Source organism: Paralichthys olivaceus, chromosome 23, assembly GCF_024713975.1.
Source record: "Paralichthys olivaceus isolate ysfri-2021 chromosome 23, ASM2471397v2, whole genome shotgun sequence".
Classification (NCBI taxonomy): Eukaryota; Metazoa; Chordata; class Actinopteri; order Pleuronectiformes; family Paralichthyidae; genus Paralichthys; species Paralichthys olivaceus.
The window spans coordinates 808,354-832,709 of NC_091115.1; the positions used below are offsets into that span (position 1 = coordinate 808,354).

Below are 24,356 nucleotides of genomic sequence, written 5' to 3' on the forward strand. Positions count from 1 at the left end.
TGTGCTTTAATCACCGATCTCTTTTGGTGCCAATATTTCTCCTTAGCCTTTGTCCAGAAAGAGAAAATGTTTTCTGTGAATTGAACACTGGGGGGCAGAGTGTGAATATGAAACGATATCAGAAAATATGCAAAACATCCATAAAGTTTTACCATCTTCATTAGACAGGCAGGAGTCAGCATGAAGTCAGCAGATGTATATTTGACTGGGCACGTCTGCACACACACGGCCGACAGCCTGACCTCCACTGAACATGTGATCTTTATTATTATTAAAGAAAATAACTAAAGTGGTGTGATGGAGATTTATCTGGAGATGTGAAATAAAGAGTTCAGAGTGGAAACCACCTCGAATAGTGAAAGGAGAAGGTTTTTATACAGTTGGGTAAACAGGAAACATAAGAGACAACCGTTTCTGAGTAATGGCATGAAAACTGAAGCCACTTGTAGTCTGGTTGAAACAGGAAGCTGTCTGCTCTTGCTTAAGCGTGAAAGAGGAAGTTTGCTAGCTACTCAGATCAGGGTCAGAGGGATCATCATCAAGTAAGGACATGAACTCTGAGGTTACATCTGCCAAGTGCATAGCAACACTATAAAAGATGTCTGTCTAGTTTCGAATCGTCCGTCTGCATGTACACCAGTTCCTCTTACGCGAGCACAACTGTTTCTATATGAGTTCATGTTGAACGCAGCACACGAGCATTGATCGGACGTAGGAAAGAGTTCAAGTTAGGTCATATGCTAATTTTCCATTACAGCATCAGTTTTGAGCCTCACACTTCTTTCAGTGTTTGTTGTGTTTATTGTGAATATTGACACAAATCTTTTAAACACATGAGCTCAATATAAAGTAAAACTAGATTCCATGACTTGAAACTAGATTTTTCTTAAACCTGGTGCAGTTTAATATTCTCATGTGAGTGAACCTGAAGGTCTGCAGATCTGAAGTCAGTTATTCACAGGGTGTGAATGAGTTACGACCTCATCAGTGGAGCTCAGTCATTAACTCGACTTTAAGCTTTATGATGCAAACAAAGTCAAAGGTTAAAACCTGTTGTATCAGTTCTCTTATCAGACTCTTACCTCGAAAGAACCACACATGAAGTCTGAACTTTAACTTTGTAATAAATGACGGTTTATTATAAAGATTACAGTCTGTTGCGTTGCAGAGCTCATCAGTTGTCATCATGTGCTCATTTAGTTTTTAGAAAAGGAAAAAAAAAATACTACTCACGCCACTCACTCCAAAAGAAACTACAAACATACATCAAAAAGAGGAAGCCAGAAAGGGAGTGGGGGTTGGGGGGTAACCTTAGTCCCATAAAACCATTAGAACCAGGTGAAAATCAGGAGGAGGAAGTTTTCACACACAAGTTAGAAAGCCAGGATTCTCAGCCAACCAGGAAGTTGAGGAAGTATTAAGACTGGGGAAAAAACAGATTTTCAAAATTCTATTTAATTGATCTTTGATTTATGCTTTTTCTCAGTAAATGTTTAGTGGTTACTTGATGTGAGAAGAATCAATCAACAGATCTGCATGTTATTACGACCGAGCAACATTTCAGTCCACCAGAGATCTTCCTCAGGCATCTAGTGGATCTCTCAGTCGAAGGGATTTGACCAAAACCATTGTCGAGATCAGACGAATCGATTGTTTGGAGTTGATTAAGAACATTGTCGGGGGTGGAGCAGCTCCCTCCAGGACACAACATCCTTCAGATTTGGTTTTAGTTGATGCCTGACGAACATCTGTTGGATCAAAAAGTTGCTCTGGCCGACAAATCACACGAGAGGTGAATGACCTCGTGTCAGCTTCGTTAGCACACAGAGGAATTTTCAGCAGAGACCTGAGGTCAGAGGTCACATGTCATCACTGAACTACGGCCAAACTACTTTAATTGTTGCAGAGGAGGCGACGGCTCGTTCCGCGAATGACTCTGTACAGTAAAGTGAGTCCATTGAGATTTATACTACACACACATACAGAATATATCTATCTGTCAGACGTGATATTCACTCAGTGTAAACAGCTACACAACAGGCACTTTCTTCTTCTGTGAAACCAGGAATGTTTGCTCTGTTTGTTGAAAAGACGTTTGTGGTGTAAACAGCTGGTTTTCATTTGGATGGTCAAGCGTAGAAAGCGACTCCATTTAAATCGATCATGTTTACTGGGCAGTGCAGGTTCATCTTGAATGGCGTCAGTCAACAAGGACACACTAAATTCAGAATTTTGAGTTAGCATATTATACGTAGATCTCTTCATTATACTGTTCGGTTTAATGGTGTCCATTTTAAATGAAGGTGGATATGTTGAACTTCATGTGGAGTTTGTCTCTTTTAGCTCTGGTTTGAGTCTCCACCTCCTCCTGAGGGAATTATCTGTCTCTTTAACGTCTGTCTGAAGATTAATGCTGATTAAGTTGACCGATGTTTTCATTTTAAAAATATTGATCATAGTTACTTTTGACGTACGTCATGTTTCCTCCAATCTCATCAACGCTCGGACGGATTTTGTTAACCTTGAATTTGTTGCCATCACTAGTGAACATTACATGTCTGTTATTTTACAAACAATCATTGATCCGTCAGAAAGTTTAGGGGAGATAACTAATGTATTGAAAGATGTTCCCCATTCATTCAGATCTAAATGTCTCACCAAGCAAAATCAAATCTCCTCCTGGTTTTCTTCAGCTTTTTCAACAGAACGTCTCACACATAAAAATATCTGGTCTGAGCTCTGGGAAAAGATTTACAAATATAAAACCTTCATCGTTTCAAAAGTCAGCATGCAAAAAGTTAGAACTGATCTTGATTAGATCTGAGGAGTCCTCAAAAGTTTTACAGATGTTTCATTTATAATTGTGGTGTTGTTGTGTTACTGCAGTCGGCCACAGAGGCGAACAAGTAGCTGGCTGCTTGGCCGTGTGGTGTTGTTTACATCGTGTTTACGATACAGGGACGTTGTAGCCATGTTGGTCAAAGATGTGAGTTCTGATCTTTCATTTTTGTGCCGGAGTCAATTGTTTGCGTAAAGTTAGCATCAGGCTAACAGCTGATATGTAGGTGTTTACAAAGTCTGAATACCACAAACGGATAAAGACTTCATAGACCAAAATATTACTGTATAAATGTTATTTTCTACTATACTTTATATATTACACTATAGCTACATTATTCTACCATAATATATATTCAAGAGACTATATAGTCTACTGTAATGTGCTGTGCATGGACTATACATTCTATACCTCTGGTCTGCCATGGGCAGGTATTACTTCTATAAAAGGGCGGAACAAGTTCAGGTACTAAAGTTGGAAAAAAGATGGATAAACACGGCTGATTGGTTTGAAGTGGAAACAGGCACTGAAACGTTGATTGTGCTTTAGCGGGGATCAAGAGGAGACACTTTACATCACGACACAGTTGTGTGAAGTAGAATAGAGGTACTTGTAGTGAGTTTTACAAATTAAAACACCTTCCAGCAGCTTGGGCGAGGTCTCATTAACGTGCTGCAGGTTGTTTGTTGAACAGGTTTAGAAAGACAACAACAAGAATGAAACATGGTTTTAGCAGCAGTTAGTTTGTCGTCTTCAAAGCTTTTTCCTGCGTCTGGTTTGACGACACGTCTGTTAAATAACAACATGTGAATGAGACCATGTTGCTGTTGGGAGGTGTAGTGCTTTCATTTTTGTTTGAGCTATGCTAGCAGTTTCCCTCTGCTTTCAGTCTTTGTGCTAAGCTAGGCTAAACTCCTCTTTATTTATGATCTTCAGGTAATAAGTTTAAAATAGGTTTTTTTTAAATCACTACATTATAGCTGCAACAGTTAAATGATGAATTGAGATAAATTGTCGAACTTAAGCTTAAAGTTGCCTTTACACCCCCCCCCCCCTCACTGAAATGGAGAATCTGTTTGCAACAATTAGACGATTCAAGAAAAGTTAATCTTCAACAATTCTGATTATTGGTTGATCATCATCACGAGACAAAACTGCTCTAGAAGATTCTCAAATGTGAAAATCTCTTGGTCTAACACAGACTGTTAAAAAAAAAAAATGGACGTCAAGACAGCTCCCAAACGGGAAACAAAATCCCCTGGATCGCCCTCTGGTGGCTGGCTACAGTATAGATCATAAACCCCACTCCTCCATGTTAGCAGATGGGACATGGACATATTTCTCAAAGGTCATTTAGGAAGTGTTTCTGATCAGTTTGAAAATGAGCTGAGACTCTTCAATGATCAAGCTCCTGCATCAGTGGGACATCGATACTGCACAGACTCTGGCTCCAGATGTCTAAGATGTCAGCGTTCACTTGTGGGATATTTCGGTTTCATTGCTGGAGAGTGGGAGTGGGTGGAGATGTGTTGTCCATTTTAATTTACAGTCTGTGGTCTAACATGATGGTCAAATTTTGGAATCGTTATTCTGAGGTTTTGTAGATCAAGAAACAAATCTGCAGGTGAATCAGGAGAAGAAGCCCTAAAAATGAAAACATGGTTATCTCCATTTATGGCCTCTGGGAAACTCTATATATGGTCTGGAGGAAACTCCACATATGGCAGGGAAGGAATCCCCAATATGGCAGGGAGGAAACTCCATTTTTGGCCTGTTTCTGACAAGTTACTATAACTACAGGGGTCGCGGCAGGTAAAGCCATATTTGATTGATTTAATTTAGGAATTACAAACTTGAGTTACAGGGGTTAACCGAAGAGATTCAGGTGTCGGTGTGAGGAAAGTATAGAAGGGGAAGGAGAAAGGTATTTTCTGTACAGATGGCTTTAAACAGATAGCACCATGTACAGTAAGCCCTCGATAAGCAGGTTAGAAACCAGAGAGGTTTACAGTTGGAGCTCGGCTGCAGCTCTCCCTGAAACACACAGCACATCAGCACAAAGTCATACTCATTGACAAATCATCATGAATTCCAAAACATCACCGAAACGACCTTGAAATTCAACTCATTGTCAAATCATAAGGAACTCATAGTCATTGTCCAAACTATTAAAACTCTGTAAGTCATCACCACCACGTTATTATTACTTGTTATTCATAAGTTCTAGATGATCAGAATTAAGATACGAACAGAAAATCAACACAAAGTCTTCATGAGTGATATTTGGAAAAAGAAAAAATGCTAAGACACAAGAAGATTTCTTTTAAAATGAACGGAGACGTGTCCTCAGCTAGAATCTCCCGTTGTTAAGGTTGAGACTCGTTAATCGTACAGCTCCGCTAGCAAAAGTCCAGCTAATCAGGTCTGTCTCATTAAATCTGTCGTCAGTTTGTCACATCAGCTTTTTGATCAACGTATCTTCACCTGTTGAGAAGGTTCAGCTCGGTGTTCGGTGAAGAATCTCGTAAGCTGATGTGTCATGTGTGATATCATCAAAAACTATCGAGTCTCTTTTAAATACTCGTCTCTAATTTCAGCTTGGTTTTACATGTTTTCATTTTTAGAACTCTGCTCAAAGTCGTACTCAAACATTATTCCTCCGCTTGGTTTTGAACTAATAGCTCGAGAGCTTTATAGCCTTAAACAAAATAATGATTCATCAAAATGGCTCCAGTGTCAGCTGCTGCCTCGTTGGCTTCTGAGCTTATAAATAGAGACATAACACATTTGTGTTTTTACAGTGTGATCAGTGGACACTAAGTGTTAGCAGATGTCAAAATAAAGAAGGACTCTCCAGCTAAATTCTGGACACAGGCCTTGATGCTACCTCTCTTCACAACACTGAGTTGATCAAACAGCTGACGAGCCAAAATGTCACAGAGATCATTCAGAGAGCCGAGCTCTGCGTTGGTAAAAAGGTTTAAAGATTCAGTCATTGCTAAGATATCCTGGTAAGGAGATAGCCTAGAGTCTGACCCGAGGTCAGGGGTTATGAGGTCACAGTTCATGATGTTTGGAGGTTAGTGATCAGCGGTTAAGGGGTCAAGTGGAACCATCCAGCAGCTGTCTCAGTGCCCTCTCAATGTTGATCCGGTGTCCCAGTCTGGTGACGCCCAGCTCCACATAGTCCTCTTTGGTGAGGGCGGGGAGATGGGAGCCTTCGATCTCGTGCTCCTGGAAGCGCTGGCGATGTTCGGCTAGACCCACGCTCTCCAGCCAGTCACCCACGTCATACTTATTCCACAGGTTGAGGGGCCGCTGCCTCCATGGCCGAAGGGCCAACAGGGGGCCACTGAGTACTGGGGAGGGGCAAGGTGAGGCGTGGGGTGAGGGTGAAGGCGAACGGGACCTGGTTCTTGCGCTGGCACTTCGCATCACAAAGCGGACCTCCTTTGGTTCTGAGGGGAGACTGAGACTGGAGGACTTCAGGATGGTTAGAGCTCGACCTGAGCTCAGATCTGGCCTTTCAGAACACGGGGTGGAGGAGGAGGTGAGCCCTATCGACCTATCAGAGGGGGAAGGAGAGGGGGAGGGGCTCCGACGGGTCACAGGGTAGCGACTTCCTGGTCGGACTGTGTAGCTGGCACCATATCCTCGCTGGGAGATGGTGTGGAGTTCACCGAGACTGGAGAACAACCTGCAACACATGAAACCGTAGTATAACAGAATACTAACGACAGGAAATCAAATTTACCATGTGACACTTTGACTCCACCCGCCTAATTATTGTTGCATTGCCATTCAAGCTTTGCGCTCTCACGTAAAGGAATAGATTCATTTCTAGTTGAGGAATGTCACCTGGATTATTGAACATGCAGAGATGTTAATGACATGTGAACTCCAGGCCTGAAAAGCAACGTTATATTTTACTACTGTGAGATTGTAAGCTACTAAATGGAATTGTTAATGTTCGCAGCTTACGATTGAACATCCAAATACAATTTTTAATCTGCTCCTTTTGGTTTTGTTCTTTGTTTTCGAAAAGAAGTCAAAAGTCTCCTTCTCATGAAAGACCAACGTTACCTTTTCGACCTGCTGTGAAACACGAAGCCTGACAGGCTCGTTAGGTTCGCTCAGCTTGGTTAGACAGAAGGTTTTTCAGGGGAGGTGTTTAGCAAACAGTACAATCAAACAATAATCTCTGATTTTTAGTAGTTAGTCATCCGCAAAGAAGGTGAACGTTAGTTAGCTGTTAGCTAAAGAAAGTCATCTCTTGGCGATAACAAGAAGTGTTTACCAGAGATGAAAACCTACGATTTACTCTCTCCTCTGTCGACACATCTGGAACAACACAAACAACAGACTCTGTTACAGCACACGCACAAACACACAAACACACAAACACAGACAAACACAGAAGTAGTGCTATCACGTCAGTACTTACCTGGCACCTCCTACTGGTGACCTCCGGCCTGGGTCCAGAGGGCTCGGCTCCTCCCCCAGAGAATGACTGTCTTTGTTGAGCAGCTGTAGCCGATTGGCCAGATCCAGTCCAGAACCCGCTCTGCCACTCAGCTCCAGTGCTGAAGCCGAGCGACTGGTCAGATCCACAGCCGACCCTGACCCCTGACCTCCCAGGGCTGCTGGACGGCCTCCTCCTTCCTCCGGGCTGAGGCCCCGGCGTTCATCCCCGCGGTCATCCCCTCCTCCCCACAGCTTGGACCTCCTCTGGAATAGGTAGCGTGGCTGTCGACCACTGGTGGGGGAGGAACAGAGCGGTGAAGAAGGGGAGGAGGATGCAGTAGAGGGGAGAAGCTCGCTGTCTGATGATTGCTTCAGCAGCGGGTCCCGAAGCGCAGAACGACCACGGCCGATTGGTGAACGAAGACGAGGCTTCAGGCCTGATGGGGAGGTGGCGACAGGTGAGGAAGATGGGTGAGCGGCAGGTGGGGAGGAGGGGGAAGCTGGAGCTGGAGGGGAGGCCAAGGTAATGGAGGGAGGGAGTGAACTGGGTGAGGAGCTGTCATGGAGCCGCTCATCACCTCCTTCTTCCTCATCTCCTCGTCTACCCAGGGAGTCGGGACCGCCCTCTCCCCCTCCCTCCCCACCTCGCCTTGGTAATAGGGTAAGAGAGGATGGGGGAGGAGGAGCAGTAGGACCGCCAAAGGCAGGGGGAGGAGTCACAAGACCAATTCTGCGCAGCTCCTCCCTAGTTTCCTCATCACTGGATGACAACAATGCTGGTGGGAGTGTCACTGTGTAAGCCCCACCCTCCTCCTCTGAGCTGCCCACTGTAAGGCTTCTGCGCCTGTCAATCAGAGCAGAGTGACTCTCATTGGCCAGTGGTGGCAAGGGGGAGGGTCTCCAACGTTCAGGAGATGGGCCAGCAGGTGATGTTACTCCTCCCTCTGTCTCTGGACGTTCTACCTGTCCGTCAGGGAACAGAGGCGGGGTTATGCGTTTATGCCTCAGCTCGGGGCTGGTTTGAGGAGTAGTGCGCTTGGTTCGCTGCTCTGGGCTCGTCTGTGGAGTAGTGCGTTTGGATCGGGGCTCAGGGCTGCTCTGAGGGGTGGCGATAGGGGTGCGCTTATGTCTGCCCTCTGGGCTTGCGGCTGGGGTGGGGATGGGTGTGGTGGACGCAGATGCGTGTTTAGTTCGAGGCTCGGGACTTGGTGTTCTGGCAGTGAGCGCTCGTTCTCGTGCAGCAAGAGCCAGGGCGAGTGGAGAGGACGGGTCTGAAGAGAGAAAAGGAGAATGAAGGTGAACAAAAGTTTGTTGTGGCTGGATCTTCAGGCTTCAATTGGGTTTACAACATCTCCTGAACAGTACAGGGTCATAACTTCATGCTTCCCCTTGGACAAGAACAAATATCACCAGCAACCTGAAGTTCTCCAGGAAGCGTCTAACTGAATAAACAGAGAACAAACAGTCCATTCTGATTCATGTCAAACCTTGGCACCCATCATTAGAGGAGATGTTATAGATTCGTCGAGACGTTGAACTTACCGAGAGGTTTTCCCGTCAGTGGGTGGAGGAAGGTGTGAGGCGTCGGTGAAGGCGATAGAACTGGGGCGGGAGGAGGAAGCTCACCAAGGTCGTCCATCGAGTGGCTCTGAGTCAGCAGGGGCGGCACCTGGTTTTCAGACCCCGCCCCCTCAACAGACAGGAAGAGAGACGACCGGCGGCCCTGTACCCGAGCGCGCTCTGAAAGAACCTGCTGCTGGTACAACTCCGCCCTGCTGGGGCTGCCAGGCCCTCCGCCATCTGACTTGGATGAATCATAATCTTTGATCCCAAGTCCTAGAAGAAAAAAACACAAGGATTCACACAAGTGTCACGATCAGGAAGCTTTGAAATATTTAACGGGACCTTGTGAGCACAGAATGTTGGTGTAACAGTATAAAATATAAAATCATTCTCTGCATGATGACAATTTCTCTTCAAAATAAAAGTGCTCAAAACGTCCCAAGCTGAAGAAATCAAAAAGACGACAGGTCTGAACCATCCTGACCCTGCTCCTCTACAGGAAGTTGTTTCAACAAAGGTGACTTCCTCCTCTGCGGTTTGGTGGGTGGAGCCTGCTGTCCCACGTTAGCATAAGGGTTTTCTATTGGTCGACCCCGGCGGCGTGACAGCGGTGAGTGGCCGAGGGCAGGGCTGGTGCTGTGGAGAGAGAGCGTGGAGGTGTGTGTGGCGGTGTGAAGCGTGTGTGTGGCGGTGTGTGTGGCAGTGTGCAGCGTGTGCGGGGTGGCAACCGCATGTGCATCAGGCTGCAGCGGCGGGGGCGTGTCCTGGAGGATGATCATGGACCTCGCTTTCCTCTGACGCTCTGCGTGGGCGTGGCTCCTCGACGGAGAATCAGAGAGCTCCTGCAGCCTCGGCTCCGCCCCTGGCTTGAAGCTGGAGCGGGTCAGCCCCTCCCCCCGGGCCGGGGGAGGAGGGGGGAGGAAGGAGGGGGGAGGTCCAGAGTCGAGGAGGAAGAGTGGGGAGGTGGAGGAGGCCGCGGGAGGAGGAGGAGGAGCTGTCTGAGGAGGAGGAGGGATGAAGCTGTCCGTCAGCGAGGAGCTCCGCGGAAACCGACTCTCATTGATCAGGGCTGAGATCCTGTCGTCCTCGGGTGTGCCTGTCGTGGTCACCATGGAGACGTCAAAATAAAAGCACTGAAACACTTTTTACACAGACACAGTGATCCTGACGATTTGTGATGATGTCATTGACTGTGTGAGTCTCACCGAAGCTCTTGGTTCTGGACATTCCTCTGGGTAAAGCCATGGTGCTCTTCTCTGGGGCTGTGGGGGGAACCAGACCCTGACGCTCAAACAGAGACTACACACACACACACACACACACACACACACACACACACACACGGTTATATAACATGAGAACTGAAAATAAAACTCTAACAATCATCATATTTGTGTTAATGAACCTGGTCTGCGTTCGTACGGTTTCCAGTCTTTATGTACGTGAACTTTGTCGAAATTACGAACTGGAGGTTGATGCATCAGTTACAAGTTGTAAACTCGGAGTTACGTTACAACTAAACGCAACATAAGGACCATGTTTGTGACCTTACATTAATCTCGGCCTGTGTGATCCGTCGGCTGGTCGGCCGCTGTTTGACCGTTGCCGCTCTGAAGTCGTCCGCAGGTCGTGCCCTCAGAACGACTTCCTGCTGACTGCTGGCCAACATCTCATCCAGTTTCTCTGGAGGGAGGAGACACAAAGAACAACATTAACAAAATATGCTCAAACAGCCTCATTTCATCACAACACAACAACAACACCACGACAGAAACACAGCTCCAGTTAACAGTCGTAGCCACGATGTCAGAAACACTGAGGTGCTGTTTGACTGCAGATGAAAGGAGATTTGGGTTTGATGTGTGTTCAGTGTCCTCAGCATCGTTAACATCAGGCCAACATCATGCACATCACAACGACACTGCAGGTTGACGACACGACACTGTCACACACTGAGAAATTAAAACCACAACCATAAGATCTGGATCATGTGACTCACCGAAGCGTCTCCTTCTGGCTGCAGAGAGAGTAAAGGTCAACAACACTCACACTTATCACTGTGTGTGTGTGTGTGTGTGTGTGTGTGTCTGTGTGTGTTTTACCTATGTCCTCCAGGTCAGCGGTCATAGACTTGGATCGGAGCGTTAGCGAGGTGCTGGGGGCTCGTTTTGGAGGGGGTGGAGCTATAGGGTAAGAACCAATCAAATAACAGTCAACAGTGGATTCATGAAAATAAAATAAACTGTAAAGTGTTTTTGTAAAAATTCATCAGATCATAAAATCAATTAGACTAAATCAGCAGCTTTCACCATCTAATCTTGTTTAGCCAAATAAAAGACATGTCGATTAAATGATAAATAAATATTATATAAATATTATTGCCCATTGAAGCAAACACATTAGGTAAAGAAATCAAAGATGGCGACGGGACCTTTCTTCCTGATGACGTTGGATTCTGATTTCCTGGACACAGACACAACTTTCATCAGCAGGCGACTTCCTCCCTGTCGGATCAGAGAGACGACCTGACGGTGACCCACCTTCACCACGTCTGTACCGTTCACCTGCACACACACGAACAAACACACACACACACACACACCATGAAGCTTGATTTATCTTTGATGTGCAGAGATGCAACGAGGCCTCAGGTGAGAGGTCAGGCGTTACCTCGATGAGAAAGTCTCCAGTCCGTAGCCCCGCCCTCCAAGCCACGCCCCCCTGGTCGACTGACTCCAGGTACTGAAGAGCAGGAAACGCTGGCGTCGGGGCGAACTCCTCGATCGGCGTCTCAGCTTGAGACAGAGAGCGTAAGCAAGTTTTATTTTTATGTTTTAATTTTTCACGTTTGTGTCCAGTGAGTTAATATCTCAAAATAACAACTTTCATATTTTTTATTTTCACCGGCAGAAACTGTAGCTGTGGTGTTGTGTTGTTTTGAGAACCACTGCTTCCTCTTTAGGTGAGTTTATAATATAAGTAATTATTGGTTTCTAAAACTCTTTATACCTCATCTATGAGTTTCATTATATTTATGTGGTGTGAAGTAAACACAGATAAAACAAAAAGTTGTTTCATTTCTATTTTTCAAATTGCTGTTGGATGAATTGATCCTGTCGGGATGACGGACGTCAGCTGCTGAATCAGACTGAGGTGTTATTATGAAACAACACAGCCCGAGTTTTTATTCACCCTGTTTAAAATATCTTCATCTTTCCCAACACCTCCAAACACCCACCACTCCTCCCTCCCTCCCTCCGACGTGTTCATCCCTCTGTTTCTACCTTTAGCTCCTCTGAGGACGAAGCCGAATCCCTCGCTCTCTCTCTTCTGTAGCACAGCCGCCTTCTCCTCGATCACGTAGTCACTGACGCAGAGAAACACATTCATGTTAGTTCTCAGCTGTTTGATTCTAATCTTTTATATATATATTTGCTCAAATCTGTCCAAAATGTGAATTCACAGCTAAGACGACGTCCAGCAACTGGAAAACTAAATATATTGATATTTTCTATGAACTTTCTATGAAAGTGTCTAAAATCTACTGAGGTTTTATAATTTTCCTAAATTCATACGTTATGTTTTTATTGGACTGTTTAAGGTGAGCGGTTAAATAAATAGTAAAATAATGTTTAATTAATGAACCTAATTAAAACCTGTCTCTGTATGTGGTGTAGTAACAATGTTTCACCTGTAGGAGGTATAGTTGTCGTAGGATCCTACAGTATAATGTCTGAACAGTCTCTTGGTGCGGTCCTCCCTCGTCTCTGAAAAATACATTTAACATCAAACACATCTCACACATTATACAGTGAGTTTGTATTTCATACATTTGTGATATTTACCCAGTCTGGGGTCGTATTGTCTCATCTGAACTTCTTCAACACAGTCAGCAGGAAACCAACCAGTTCTCCCTTTAACGCTGCCTTCCCAGAATCCCCCCTCACCTATAGACAGAACTGTACATCCACAAAACAGACACACACATTAACACAACTGTGAACACACAAAACATTCAGTGTACACACAACGACAGATGTCCAACACAACCGCCTGACCTTTCACCCTCTCCCCTCGGTGCAGTTGGATCTCGCCAGGCCCCTGGGGGACGTGGGAGCGGGTGGCGATGAAGGTGCGTCCCGGTACGGCGCTGTACAGCCTCCTCTTCCTCATCTGGGGGGTCGGGGGAGGGGAGGGGGGGGGACTGGTCTCGACATGACCTCCGCCGCTCGGGCTGCAGACAGACAGACGACTGTACGTCAGGAGAAAGACTATAAAACTCCAGTCATGTGCTCTAATGTGTTACTGCTTATAACGGCGAAACCCATCAGGAGGACGTATGTGTGAGCGTAACTATAAACATGTACCTGAGTCGCCGTGTGTGACGTCGCAGCGAGTGTGTGTGCGTGTCGTGGTGAGTCTCCAGGCTTTGGAGGGAGGGGCCAGGAGAGGAGGCGGGGCTTTCAAGAGCGTTATCACTGGCTGAGCGAATCAGAGAACGTGGAGACGAGAGACCGTTTCCCGCCGACGTCCTGGTCACGCCGACTCTGCGGCGTTTGGTGTAGGAGGGAGTTTCTCTGAAGGGTACTACTTGGGCACATATACACAAATACACACAAACACACACACACACACACAGAGTTAACCAACTACTGTTGTACGAGCTCGCAGGAACATTCACACATCATGTAAATGTGTCTGAACTTTCAGCAAACTCACCAACATCAGAGGTTTTGTGGATTTTAATGATTTCTGCCAAATCAAAGTTCCCAGCGATGATCGCCACCTACACACACACACACACACACACACACACACACACACACACACACAGAAGGTTTGGACATTACCATAACTACAACAGCTGCAGCAGATCCCGGTTCAGTCTGGTTGTTGCAGTGTTTTAATATCTGACCTGAAAGGCAGTCTGGTTGTTGTAGTTCTTGATGTCCTTGTTTGCTCCTCTGAACAGCAGCACTCGGGCACAACTGTCCTGAAAAAGCAAAATCTGTTAATTACAAAATCATTTTAAACAACGTGACGAAAACGTTAATACAGTGTGATGATAGAGTGTGTGTGTGTGTGTACTGTATTTAATGTGTGTTACCTGGTTGTAGAGCGCACAGAGATGCAGTGCGGTGTTTCCTGATGCATTCTGGGAACTCATGTCAGCGCCATAGAACAGCAGGTGCTCCAAGTGCTGCACATTACCATAGCGACATGCCTGAACTCACATACACACACAAGAAATCATAATTGTAAGAGGCTTTCACTGTCAGCACAAGTAATTCAACTGATTGTGTGTGTGTGTGTGTGTGTGTGTGTGTGTGTGTGTGTGTGTGTGTGTGTGTGTGTGTGTGTGTGTGTCACCTGGTGGATTTCCTGCCACCCGTTCTCATCAGTCATCCCTGTAACCATGACAACAGGAATTTGTTCAGCGGTGAAGTGTTTTTGTTTCAGAAACGACTCAATATAAATGTTTTAATATAAAAGAGGTCGTACAGTGTTGATGAAAGGGCAGCAGTGATGTCAACACACACACACACACACACACACACACACACACACACACACACACACACACACACACACACACAGCAGCTGGATTGATCACTTTGAGCCTCCTCACCAATGGTGGCATGGTCCTGCAGTAGCAGCTCGCAGCAGTAGGGGGCGCCCCCCACCATGGCAGAGTGGTAGAGCGGAGTGAGACCTCTGCTGTCCTTGTAGTCCGGAGACGCCCCGAGGTCGAGCAGCGTCTGAGGACCACGAGAAGATCTCAATCATTTGTCTGCAGACGTTTGTGACGTGTTGCGAAGTTAAACTGTTAAAACCACAGACTGTAAATAAAGATGGACGACATGACGGCTCACAAAAGTGAAGCCAAAGTGTCTTCATCGCCACCTGGTGGATGGCTGTAGTACACGTTTAGTGAATGTGTGTTAAAGTGGTTTTCTGTCATGACTGACAGCTGACGTCACCACAAGGTGGCAGCGTTCTGATCTGAGATAGTTTGGCTTCATCTCTCACATCGTCCATCTTAATTTACAGTCTGTGGTTGAAAGCAGTTCACAATCTGCAGTGTGTGTGCGGGGGCGGAGCTGCTGATACTTCAGTGGAACTCTGGGTAATTAAAGAGCAAAGCACAAATAAAGTGACTAATAAAAACTAAATTTCACTTTTTATACAAACTTTCTTTTGAAATGTTTTCATAATTAAAGCTCAGTTTTTCATTAGGGGAAGATCTTTTCATCAGTTCTGTATTAATTCACGTTTCACTCAAGACGTTTTAATATTTGCAGTAACGGTAAAAATCTTTTGAACTCTTTTCTATTTATTCCTGTTTTCCGGAGGATGAGAGTTTTCAGAAGAAAGACGATGCCGTTGAGCGGAGGGTTTCCTCACAGTGAGAGCGGCGCTGTTCCTGCAGAGCACGGCTCGGTGCAGAGCGGTGATCCCGTCCCTGGTCCTGAAGTCCAGATGAGCTCCACCACTGCGAAGGACTTTAATCAGCTCGCAACTCTCCTCCAGCTGCACGGCCAGCGTCAGAGGACACTCTGAGACACAGGAACAAATGAACTTCCTCTTATGTGGAGTTTATGACCTCACTGTTCTATTAAACAGCAGGAATCTTCGATCAAACTTAAACTTAAAAAAGCTGAATTTATTTTGCCTCCACCAACCAGAGAAGTTTCAGTTTATATACGTTTCCTTCCAGACTAATTGGAGGTCACAGTGACCTTTGACCTTTAACCACTGAAATCTAATCAGTCCAAATGACAACTGGTCAAAATGAGACAAAAGGTCAAAACCATGATTAGTGAGGCCACAGTGACTTTGACCTTTGACCACAAAGCTCTAACCAGGTCGTCGTCAAGTCCGCGTCAATGTTTGATCAGAGATTAGTCATAAATCAAACTCAGTGCTGTCAGCTGCTTCTGTACGTACCCCCCGTGTCGGAGTCGTGGAAGTTTGGGTCCAGGCCTTTTTCCAGCCATTTGGAAACTTTCTCCACGTTCTTCTGATGAACATGTTCCATGAAACGCTTCAGATTGGCCTGAAAAACACGTTGGTTGGAGCATAAACTCTCAGAGCAGATGTTAAAAGTCAGTGTAGAGTGAGTGGAGTTTATATAATCATGTAATAAACCTGTGTGTGTGTGTGTGTGTGTGTGTGTGTGTACCTTGGTGTGTAACTTGGCCAGCTGTTTATCGTCCACGTAGCTCTGTGTGTAAATTCTCCTCTTATAACGAAACTGTAGAGAAAGAGAGAAATCAAAGATCCTCTGGTTACTGGAGGTCGTACATGTTGTTAACGTGACTTCATGGAAGTGAAGACTAGTTAATTATCATACTATGATCCAAAGACTCACATGCATATGAACAGGTGTGTCCATGGGTGTCTTTTTATACACACACACATTCTAAATATGATGAACACATCCAGGCAAACATTTGACAAACACAACTTTCAGGACATACTTCTATATAAATAATGTGACCGAGACGTGATGATGTCAGTTCCTTTGTCTTTGTCAGGATTTCTAAACTCACCTCCAGGTAGGGGATGGGGGTGATGGGGGGCAGAGGGTACTCCTTCAGCAGCCGCTCCTCGTCCAGAAACTTTCCGGCTCGGCCGTTGAACGCCGGCTGGAAGAGACCATAGTTCAAAACATCCGACAGAGACTGAGTCAACGTCACCAGAACCCTCTGCTTACTGGTCCAAACTGGTAACTCTGGGTCCAACCGCAAACACTTCTGAGGGAGCCAGAGACAGAGACACAGACAGACGGACAGAGAAAGAGACAGACACACACAGACAGACAGACGGGTTTGTCCTGCTGATTCATTCTAGGTCTACATATATATATATATATGTATATATATATAAATACATATATACATAGTCACATTCATGTATAAACTGTGTGTGTGTGTTACCGTCTGCTGCAGGTCCGGGATGCCAATGCGGACGACAATGCTGTTTCCAGGGGACGTGTCATCCGCGTCGTCGTCCCTGGCAACAGCAGAGCCTGTCGGGTTGCCGTTAGTAACCGCCTGTTGCCGCGGGCGATCATGTTTGGTGTCAGCAGCCGGACTCAGAGGCATGTGGCTGAAACACAGAGAGGAGTAAAATTAAAGACTAAAGCTGGAAGTAACTGAGTACTTTCTACTTTACTCAAGTACTTAAATGCAAATCTGAGGCCATGCTATTTATTTTATAACTTTTAATTTATGTTGTTTAGAGAATATTGACTTTTTTGTTGTTTACATTCATCAACTTTTAGTGACTTTAGAAATGACGATGTTTGAATCCAAAGTATGATTTGATGTTTTACAGAACATGAACCCAAAGCTGGATTTATTAATATTTATCACTGAGTCATTTTGATGTTTGGACACGATGAGCGTTATAAAAATGCTCATCTGGATTATTAATGAATAGATTCGTTGACTGAAACGTCTCAAACTAAAAAGGCATCAGCAGCTGGATGTGTCAGACGCCACAGACGCTTTCAGGCGCATGAGAAGAGTAATACAGTAAAGATGGCCGCTGCCCATCGCAGACCGAAACACAACACGCTAACATGTTCACATGATGAGTGACTGAGGACGTGCTGACTGTGGTTTGACCTGCACCTTCTCTAATAATGGCCTCAGGATGTTACATCACATCCTGTTTTTCACCCTGGACATAACACACACACACACACACACACACACAAATATTCCACTGTTTCTGAAAACAGCTGAATCTCTTCATGTTTAGTGTCTTTGTGAAAATTATAAGGAAAGATTCTTCTTTACCAACGTTTTCCATAAACAGAGAATTAACTTGTGTCTGGATTCATGCGTCACGTCCTTCAGAGGCTGAATTCAAAGAACCGTTACGAACGGTTTGACTCAACACGTCCAAGGCTCCTTTAAACGCGGTGAGTCCTTCCGTCCAATTAGCAGCGACTGCGGATGTTATTGTCTGTTCGATACACGACCTCATTATGAGTTTAATTATCGTTTGGTGTTAATCACCATTGGTGCCAATTAGCAGTTGATTATCATTCATGCCAATAAAGCAGCGCAGAGCTGAAGTCAGAACTTAACGGCAGCTTCCCTTACAGCCGAGGATGAAGGAGAGACAGACAGCGAGAGGAGGATGAGTTGTGAGTTGTCATAGAAACTGGAATAGCAGGGAATCCTGTGCTAACCTCACTTAGTCACCGTGTGTGTGTGTGTGTGTGTGTGTTAAAAAAAAGCCCCCTGATCTACATCCTCACTGTTTCTATGGCAACACGGTCGAACAATTTTCGCAGCTCCAGTATAAAACTACCGACCTACAGTACCTGCTGACTCTCTCTCTCTCTCTCTCTCTCTCTGACTGAACTGCCTCTCCTGTCGCCCTCGCTCGGCCTCACTGAGGTGCGGCTGCGTCTCGGACCACTTCATGATGAGCTGGATGTGAGTAAACAGCAGAGATCGGCGAGGCCGAGGAGGAGCCGTGAGTTCACAGACAGTTCACACAGACTTCTCGTTAACCTACGATGAGGATTTCTTTTTCAGTGCACACGTCAGAATCCGAAACACGTTTGAAGTCGCTGCTTCAAGTTGATGTTCACAGCAGGACGCTAACCAGCGGCCGCTCGCTGGGATGAATCACTTCATCTCTTTCACAGTAAAAGTCTGGTAACTGCAGCAGGTTCTGAACGTTAACACTCCCCCCCCCACAGAGAAATCCTCAGCTCACTTTAAAACTAATTTCAGACTCATTACAGAAAGTGCAGGTCACAACTGAGTGCACAGCATCCCAGCATGCACTGGGTGAAGGTCACTGACAGGTCACCTGAAAACACGTTCACATTAAAACCACTGAGACATTAACAACAAAATATTGTGGAACTTATCAATATGAGGAGTCACGATTTGATTTACATCATCAAATAAAATATTCATCCTCCTTCATTTTTGAAATATTTTCCTGACTTTTCTCTCAAATTCTTTTGTTTTGTGAAAACTGGATGATTTTACATCTTCAGACGCAGAAATCTGGAGACGCTGGAGTTCGTCGCTGCAGCTCGTTGGTTCATGAACGTCAGAGTAAACAACCCAAACAACAGAGACGAAGGTCACATCATGTAACTGCCCTGTATCTCTGGTTATTAGACTCGTCTCTGTTCACTTCCTGCCTCCGTTTCCTCTGCAATCAGCCCGAGCGGCTGGGTTTGATTTTCAACCCCCTGCACTTTGGATCCACCAATCAGAGGCTCTGAATCACCTTCCTATCTTTTCAAACTGGGAAACAAAAGCTTCCTCTTCTGAGGAGGACGAAGGGAAAGTCCAGGATCACTGAACTACAACTTTTCACAGAGTGACGGGGACGCTTCCTCTGACGAGCCGGTTCATCCATCGCTGCCTCTTTAACAACTGTTCTCTTCTTCATCACGTTTCATTTCATCTTCACGTTCTCTGCTGGTAACAAAGGAAACCACAGAAATGGAAGGGTTGAATGTTTCCTTCCATCAGTGCCCAGAATAAAAGCTCACTAGAGCTCAGTCAACCCAAGCTTTTCACAGTTGTCTGATGGATTAACCTTCGAAATAAAGGTAAAGACGAGCCAACTCTCTGACAGCTGTTCAGATATCCCTCTGTGACCTCATTACACGGAACTTTCTAAACGCCACCCCTCGTTTCATTTTGCAGACTTTCTCACTGGGACTCAAATACAACGTGAAAACGAGATCAAGCGTTAAATAAATGTTTGTGAAACATGGTTATTATCATTTCAGGTCGTTCTTATCTCACTGATGTTTGTCAGTGTTTATGTTTCTGATAACTTTGGTTTTGATTCATGCTAATTCTAATTTAACAAAGATCGATAGAGGGAGCGACTCATCACCAGCAAGTGTCTTTAGATTAAATGTGAAGTCGCCTCATGGCGTTAATTAAACCCACAGAGCAGCAGGACGGCCGGTCTGAGCTCTCATCCCGACACGTAAAACACAACCAATCAATACAAGGGAGACGTTTCTGTGGCTTTGAACGAAGCTGTAAACCGTCGTCTGTTCTTTCTTTTCTTCTCTGCCGTCTTCCTCTCTTCACCCACCCCCCCCTCTTTTCCACTTCCTTTCTCTGAAAGTGATCTCCAGTTCCGACCACTTTCACACCTCAGCCAGCAAAACATTTGTGCTCTTGGCAATCGTGGAAAGCGCCTCAGGTTCTCTCTCTGCTGGCTGTTGTAAATGTGAATGGGTCCCTCAGGTGGGAGCGAGAGCAGCGCACTGATTGTTTTCTTCCTCCACTCTTCTCTGCAGAGCTCCGTTATGTAACGTCTCCTCACATTTCCTTCAGGACCCATGTGATCCAGGATGTTCAGCGCCGGTGTGAGTTTTGGCTTCCGACGCTCGTGGTGCAGAAAGATGGAATTCTTGTTCGATTTGAGCAGCAGGAGGTTTGATCCTGAAATAACTCGAGGGGAGGTCACAGTTTTCATCACTTCCCGTTTTTGTCCTGAGCAGAGCCGCTGTCCTCCCACACAGACGAAACCACACTGCAGCTACGCTAATCTAGAAACTCGACTCACGCTCAACACCAATGTGGCTCTGAGGGACGGTGGGAACATATTTTAGCTTTAAATCATATTATTGATCCAATTTTGATTGGTTAAAACTCAAATGTCCGATTTAAGCTCATTAAAGACCTTAAATAACACGAGAATCAGATCGAGGCCAGAAAAATGGGTGTGGCCAAGGTTACAATGTAAGATGAGTGGACAGAATCTGGAGCATAAAGGGAATTTTCTATAAACGACTTTACTTTATTGTAAATCAACAGTTTAAGAAATGTAATGGAAGTGGATAAAAGAGTCCTCTTGTATAATTCACACAGACTGGAAGTTTCTTTGTGTGGAGAGCGTCTGTGTCACCAGCTGATCACAGAATGTTGTTCTCGTGAGTTGATCACAAGAAAAACAGCGTCGCATCCTGAAATTAAAATTCTGTGAAAGTGACAGAAACGTCTTCACAAAGACGGAACAAAGAAATCTGATGGTGGAAAGAATAGACTGTATATAGAGACGATCACTGACTGTATATAAAGACCATCACTGACTGTATATAAAGACCATCACTGACTGTATATAAAGACCATCACTGACTGTATATAAAGACCATCACTGACTGTATATAAAGAATCACTGACTGTATATAAAGATGATCACTGACTGTATATAAAGACCATCACTGACTGTATATAAAGACGATCACTGACTGTATATAAAGATGATCACTGACTGTATATAAAGACGATCACTGACTGTATATAAAGACCATCACTGACTGTATATAAAGACCATCACTGACTGTATATAAAGATGATCACTGACTGTATATAAAGACCATCACTGACTGTATATAAAGACGATCACTGACTGTATATAAAGATGATCACTGACTGTATATAAAGATGATCACTGACTGTATATAAAGATGATCACTGACTGTATATAAAGACCATCACTGACTGTATATAAAGACCATCACTGACTGTATATAAAGAATCACTGACTGTATATAAAGATGATCACTGACTGTATATAAAGACCATCACTGACTGTATATAAAGACGATCACTGACTGTATATAAAGATGATCACTGACTGTATATAAAGACCATCACTGACTGTATATAAAGATGATCACTGACTGTATATAAAGATGATCACTGACTGTATATAAAGACACTGACTGTATATAAAGACCATCACTGACTGTATATAAAGACGATCACTGACTGTATATAGAGATGATCACTGACTGTATATAAAGATGATCACTGACTGTATATAAGCACAGACATTCTGCAGGTAACTGACCAACTCGTCAAGATGTCAGCTCTGCTCCGTTTGTGTTTCTTATTCTTCGCCTGTTTGCGGCGATGTGGTTGTAAGTTTCTCAGCAGCGACACCTACTGTTCAGGAGAAGACTGCACCAAGTCACCAAGTCGAGTATAAACTGCTTTAATCAAGAGATGACTCCGTCTAATGAAACGTGTTTAATATCTTGATGCACAGTGACGTCTACAGGGAACACGACAGAAAGGACCTCGTGATGAGAATGTGAATAAAAACTATGTCGACTTTTAATCACTGAGCTGTAACGCTGGTGCTTCATTAAATCTCCAACCCGGTCTGAAATAAACTGTGATTCATTATTTCTCGTTAAAGCTCATAACTGAAGAGTTGATTAAGCTCAAATGTTTTTGCTGCACAAACGAATCAGTCGCTTTGTTATTAACGGTCTGAGGCCTGTTTGGAAAATGAATCTTTAATTTACATTTCGCCTCCTCGGACTAATAAAAGTTCTGAGACGAAGAAACTTTTGACTAAACTGCTGCAATTTTGTCCTGAAAACATGTACAAATTATATCACATATTATTTAAGTCATATTTTATTACGATTTATTTTAAATTATCTATAACTAAATATTTATTACTTAAAATTTTAATAAAAATTGTTTTACTTATTTTCTGTGTGGAGGATTCTCATACCTGGGCCTCAAGAGGCCTTCAAGGACGCAGTACATCCACACACACACACACACACACACACACACACACAACGATAAATATCTACAACCATTCTAACGTTTGTCTTTTCATTCTCGTAATTTCACGTTCGCCATCGCTGCTGAAACGTTTCCTGTGTGAAACTCTGCCGTCGTCATATCAACCGGTTGTGAGCGATGAGCTCCTGAAGCAGAACCACAGAACTTACCTGTCGTCAGCAGTCCCATCAAACTTTTCCAACGGCCGTTACTGATTTCTACTGGTCTCGTCTGCTCAGTCGGGGTTTGGTTTCTGGTTCTGGATTTGCCTCTGGTTTCTGGTTCTTGTGTCTCTGGTTGGGTTCTGATTGGTTGGAGCAGGTTCAGGTTGTAATCCTCTGGTGGATGTGGTGGTTACAGCAGAAGCAGGAGGACTCTGATGAAGTCGACGTTGTGGTTCCTGTTGCAGAACCTGGAGCAGAACTTCGTAAAGTGTTTTTGTGGCGTTTCTGTCCTGCAGCAGCGTGAGAGGTCTCAGAGCTTCAGATTGTATTCTGGGAGCTTCCCCGCCCATCCTGTAGAGAAGGAAAAGAGGGAGGAAGAGGAAGATAGGAAGGAGGTGGGTGGGAGGTAAAGGAGAGGGAGGCCAGGATATTAGGAGGGGGGAGGAAGGGGGAGAAGAAGAATAAAAAAAAACATGTCAGAAGAGAAGAAGAGTTTTTTAGCTGTGTGGAGAGTTTTAGATAAAACTGGGTCAGACACGGTTTGTGTGGAGGCCATTTCAGGTTCACTTCTGTTACACAATGTGGAGCAGTCGTATCGGTTTTCATGGCAACTGAACGAGCAGCAAACCGACGCTAAGCCGCTCCGATTATATAAAGTTTTAAATATTGATTCTCAGATGAGTTTAAGAGGACGTGGGAGACATTTATCAACGTGCTGAGCAGAGTGAAGTAATGCAGACGCTCGTTTCTACTCAGATTGATCAATTTATTCTGGTGCTTGAAAACCTGTGAGGTCGACACGTTTATCACCGGACTTAAAATCAGTATTTTAGTCTGTGTCGTGTAAGATGGTGACGTTCAGTCTTTCCTGTGTAAAATGACGAATGTGCAGCATCTTGTTAACTTTAACTAAGTTTCACTAAAAACTAAATACTTGATGTTTTGTCAGCATCAGGCCTGAAAAGATCAAACAGACTTGAAGGAAACTGTCCTCAGAGGAGGAGGACATGTGACCGTCACGTCACATTCAAAGAGCTTTGAGTTTCTCAACAAACAGATTGTTCAAGATTTTACATCCAGAAGAAACGAAAACTAACCATTGAGTGTAAAATATTTCATTGAGTGGAAATATTTGGACTTTTCCTCATAATGTTTTTTTTTTTTTTTCTTCAACATGGAACCGAATACTCTGTCGTGCACTCGAGGTCGTGAAGCAGCGTTTTACGAACCTGGACAGTTTTTTCACGATTGTGTGAAACAGCTTCCTCCATTTTGTAATGTGCAGGTGATGAAAGCAGCTCCGTGGTCTGAACATCAGACAGTGACGGGACATGATCAGGTGTAATCTGTCCACTCGTCCTGTTGTTTCTGCTCAGTTCCACAGATCTGATGATCAGCTGATCAAAACGTTCATCGAGAGGAGGATTATCTCAGCTCCAGGGATGTGGATGTTCTGAAGCTGCAGTTTTAATGTGAGACTGTTTGATGAAGGCTGCTGACGCTGCTGATAGAGCAGCAGACTGATGACTGTTGAGCTTATAGTTTTCCACCAAATCAAACGAAACTGCTGTCGCGTGTCGGATCAATAAATCCGATTAGCTCCTGTATTGACACAGTGTGTTGAGTGCAGCTCTGCCTGTTCAAACTCGGTCGTCTCTAATCTCCTGCAGCTGTTAGGTGCTTATTTCAAACATCAATCTGCTTCTGCACATTGTTTCCAGAGCAGCTCAC

The 24,356-nt window shown here is 44.6% G+C and overlaps 1 protein-coding gene across 9 annotated transcripts in view; it reads right to left on the bottom strand.

Moving 5' to 3' along the window:
• Nucleotides 1-1,111: 1,111 nt before the first annotated feature.
• Nucleotides 1,112-24,356, bottom strand: part of shank3b (SH3 and multiple ankyrin repeat domains 3b) — a 28,106-nt gene continuing 4,861 nt past the window's right edge. Inside the window, exons 2-29 of one of the 9 annotated variants that reach the window (XM_069519948.1) lie at nucleotides 22,632-22,976; nucleotides 16,807-16,978; nucleotides 16,584-16,623; nucleotides 16,420-16,515; nucleotides 16,050-16,121; nucleotides 15,815-15,923; nucleotides 15,272-15,423; nucleotides 14,496-14,625; nucleotides 14,237-14,274; nucleotides 13,974-14,090; nucleotides 13,782-13,859; nucleotides 13,586-13,652; nucleotides 13,234-13,456; nucleotides 12,925-13,100; nucleotides 12,712-12,825; nucleotides 12,558-12,633; nucleotides 12,151-12,233; nucleotides 11,537-11,661; nucleotides 11,298-11,430; nucleotides 10,969-11,049; nucleotides 10,866-10,883; nucleotides 10,419-10,549; nucleotides 10,072-10,165; nucleotides 9,351-9,962; nucleotides 8,846-9,139; nucleotides 7,284-8,574; nucleotides 7,154-7,180; nucleotides 1,112-6,536 (exon numbers count right to left, since the gene is read on the bottom strand). In XM_069519948.1, coding sequence (XP_069376049.1) covers nucleotides 5,942-6,536; nucleotides 7,154-7,180; nucleotides 7,284-8,574; nucleotides 8,846-9,139; nucleotides 9,351-9,962; nucleotides 10,072-10,165; nucleotides 10,419-10,549; nucleotides 10,866-10,883; nucleotides 10,969-11,049; nucleotides 11,298-11,430; nucleotides 11,537-11,661; nucleotides 12,151-12,233; nucleotides 12,558-12,633; nucleotides 12,712-12,825; nucleotides 12,925-13,100; nucleotides 13,234-13,456; nucleotides 13,586-13,652; nucleotides 13,782-13,859; nucleotides 13,974-14,090; nucleotides 14,237-14,274; nucleotides 14,496-14,625; nucleotides 15,272-15,423; nucleotides 15,815-15,923; nucleotides 16,050-16,121; nucleotides 16,420-16,515; nucleotides 16,584-16,623; nucleotides 16,807-16,943 — 5,109 coding nt within the window. In that variant the 5' untranslated portion in view covers nucleotides 16,944-16,978; nucleotides 22,632-22,976 and the 3' untranslated portion in view covers nucleotides 1,112-5,941. Of the gene's footprint in view, nucleotides 6,537-7,136; nucleotides 7,181-7,283; nucleotides 8,575-8,845; nucleotides 9,140-9,350; nucleotides 9,963-10,071; nucleotides 10,166-10,418; nucleotides 10,550-10,865; nucleotides 10,884-10,968; nucleotides 11,050-11,297; nucleotides 11,431-11,536; nucleotides 11,662-12,150; nucleotides 12,234-12,557; nucleotides 12,634-12,711; nucleotides 12,826-12,924; nucleotides 13,101-13,233; nucleotides 13,457-13,585; nucleotides 13,653-13,781; nucleotides 13,860-13,973; nucleotides 14,091-14,236; nucleotides 14,275-14,495; nucleotides 14,626-15,271; nucleotides 15,424-15,814; nucleotides 15,924-16,049; nucleotides 16,122-16,419; nucleotides 16,624-16,806; nucleotides 16,979-22,631; nucleotides 22,977-24,356 lie in introns of all 9 variants that reach the window. The other 8 variants (XM_069519950.1, XM_069519949.1, XM_069519944.1 and 5 more) reach the window with 8 other exon arrangements.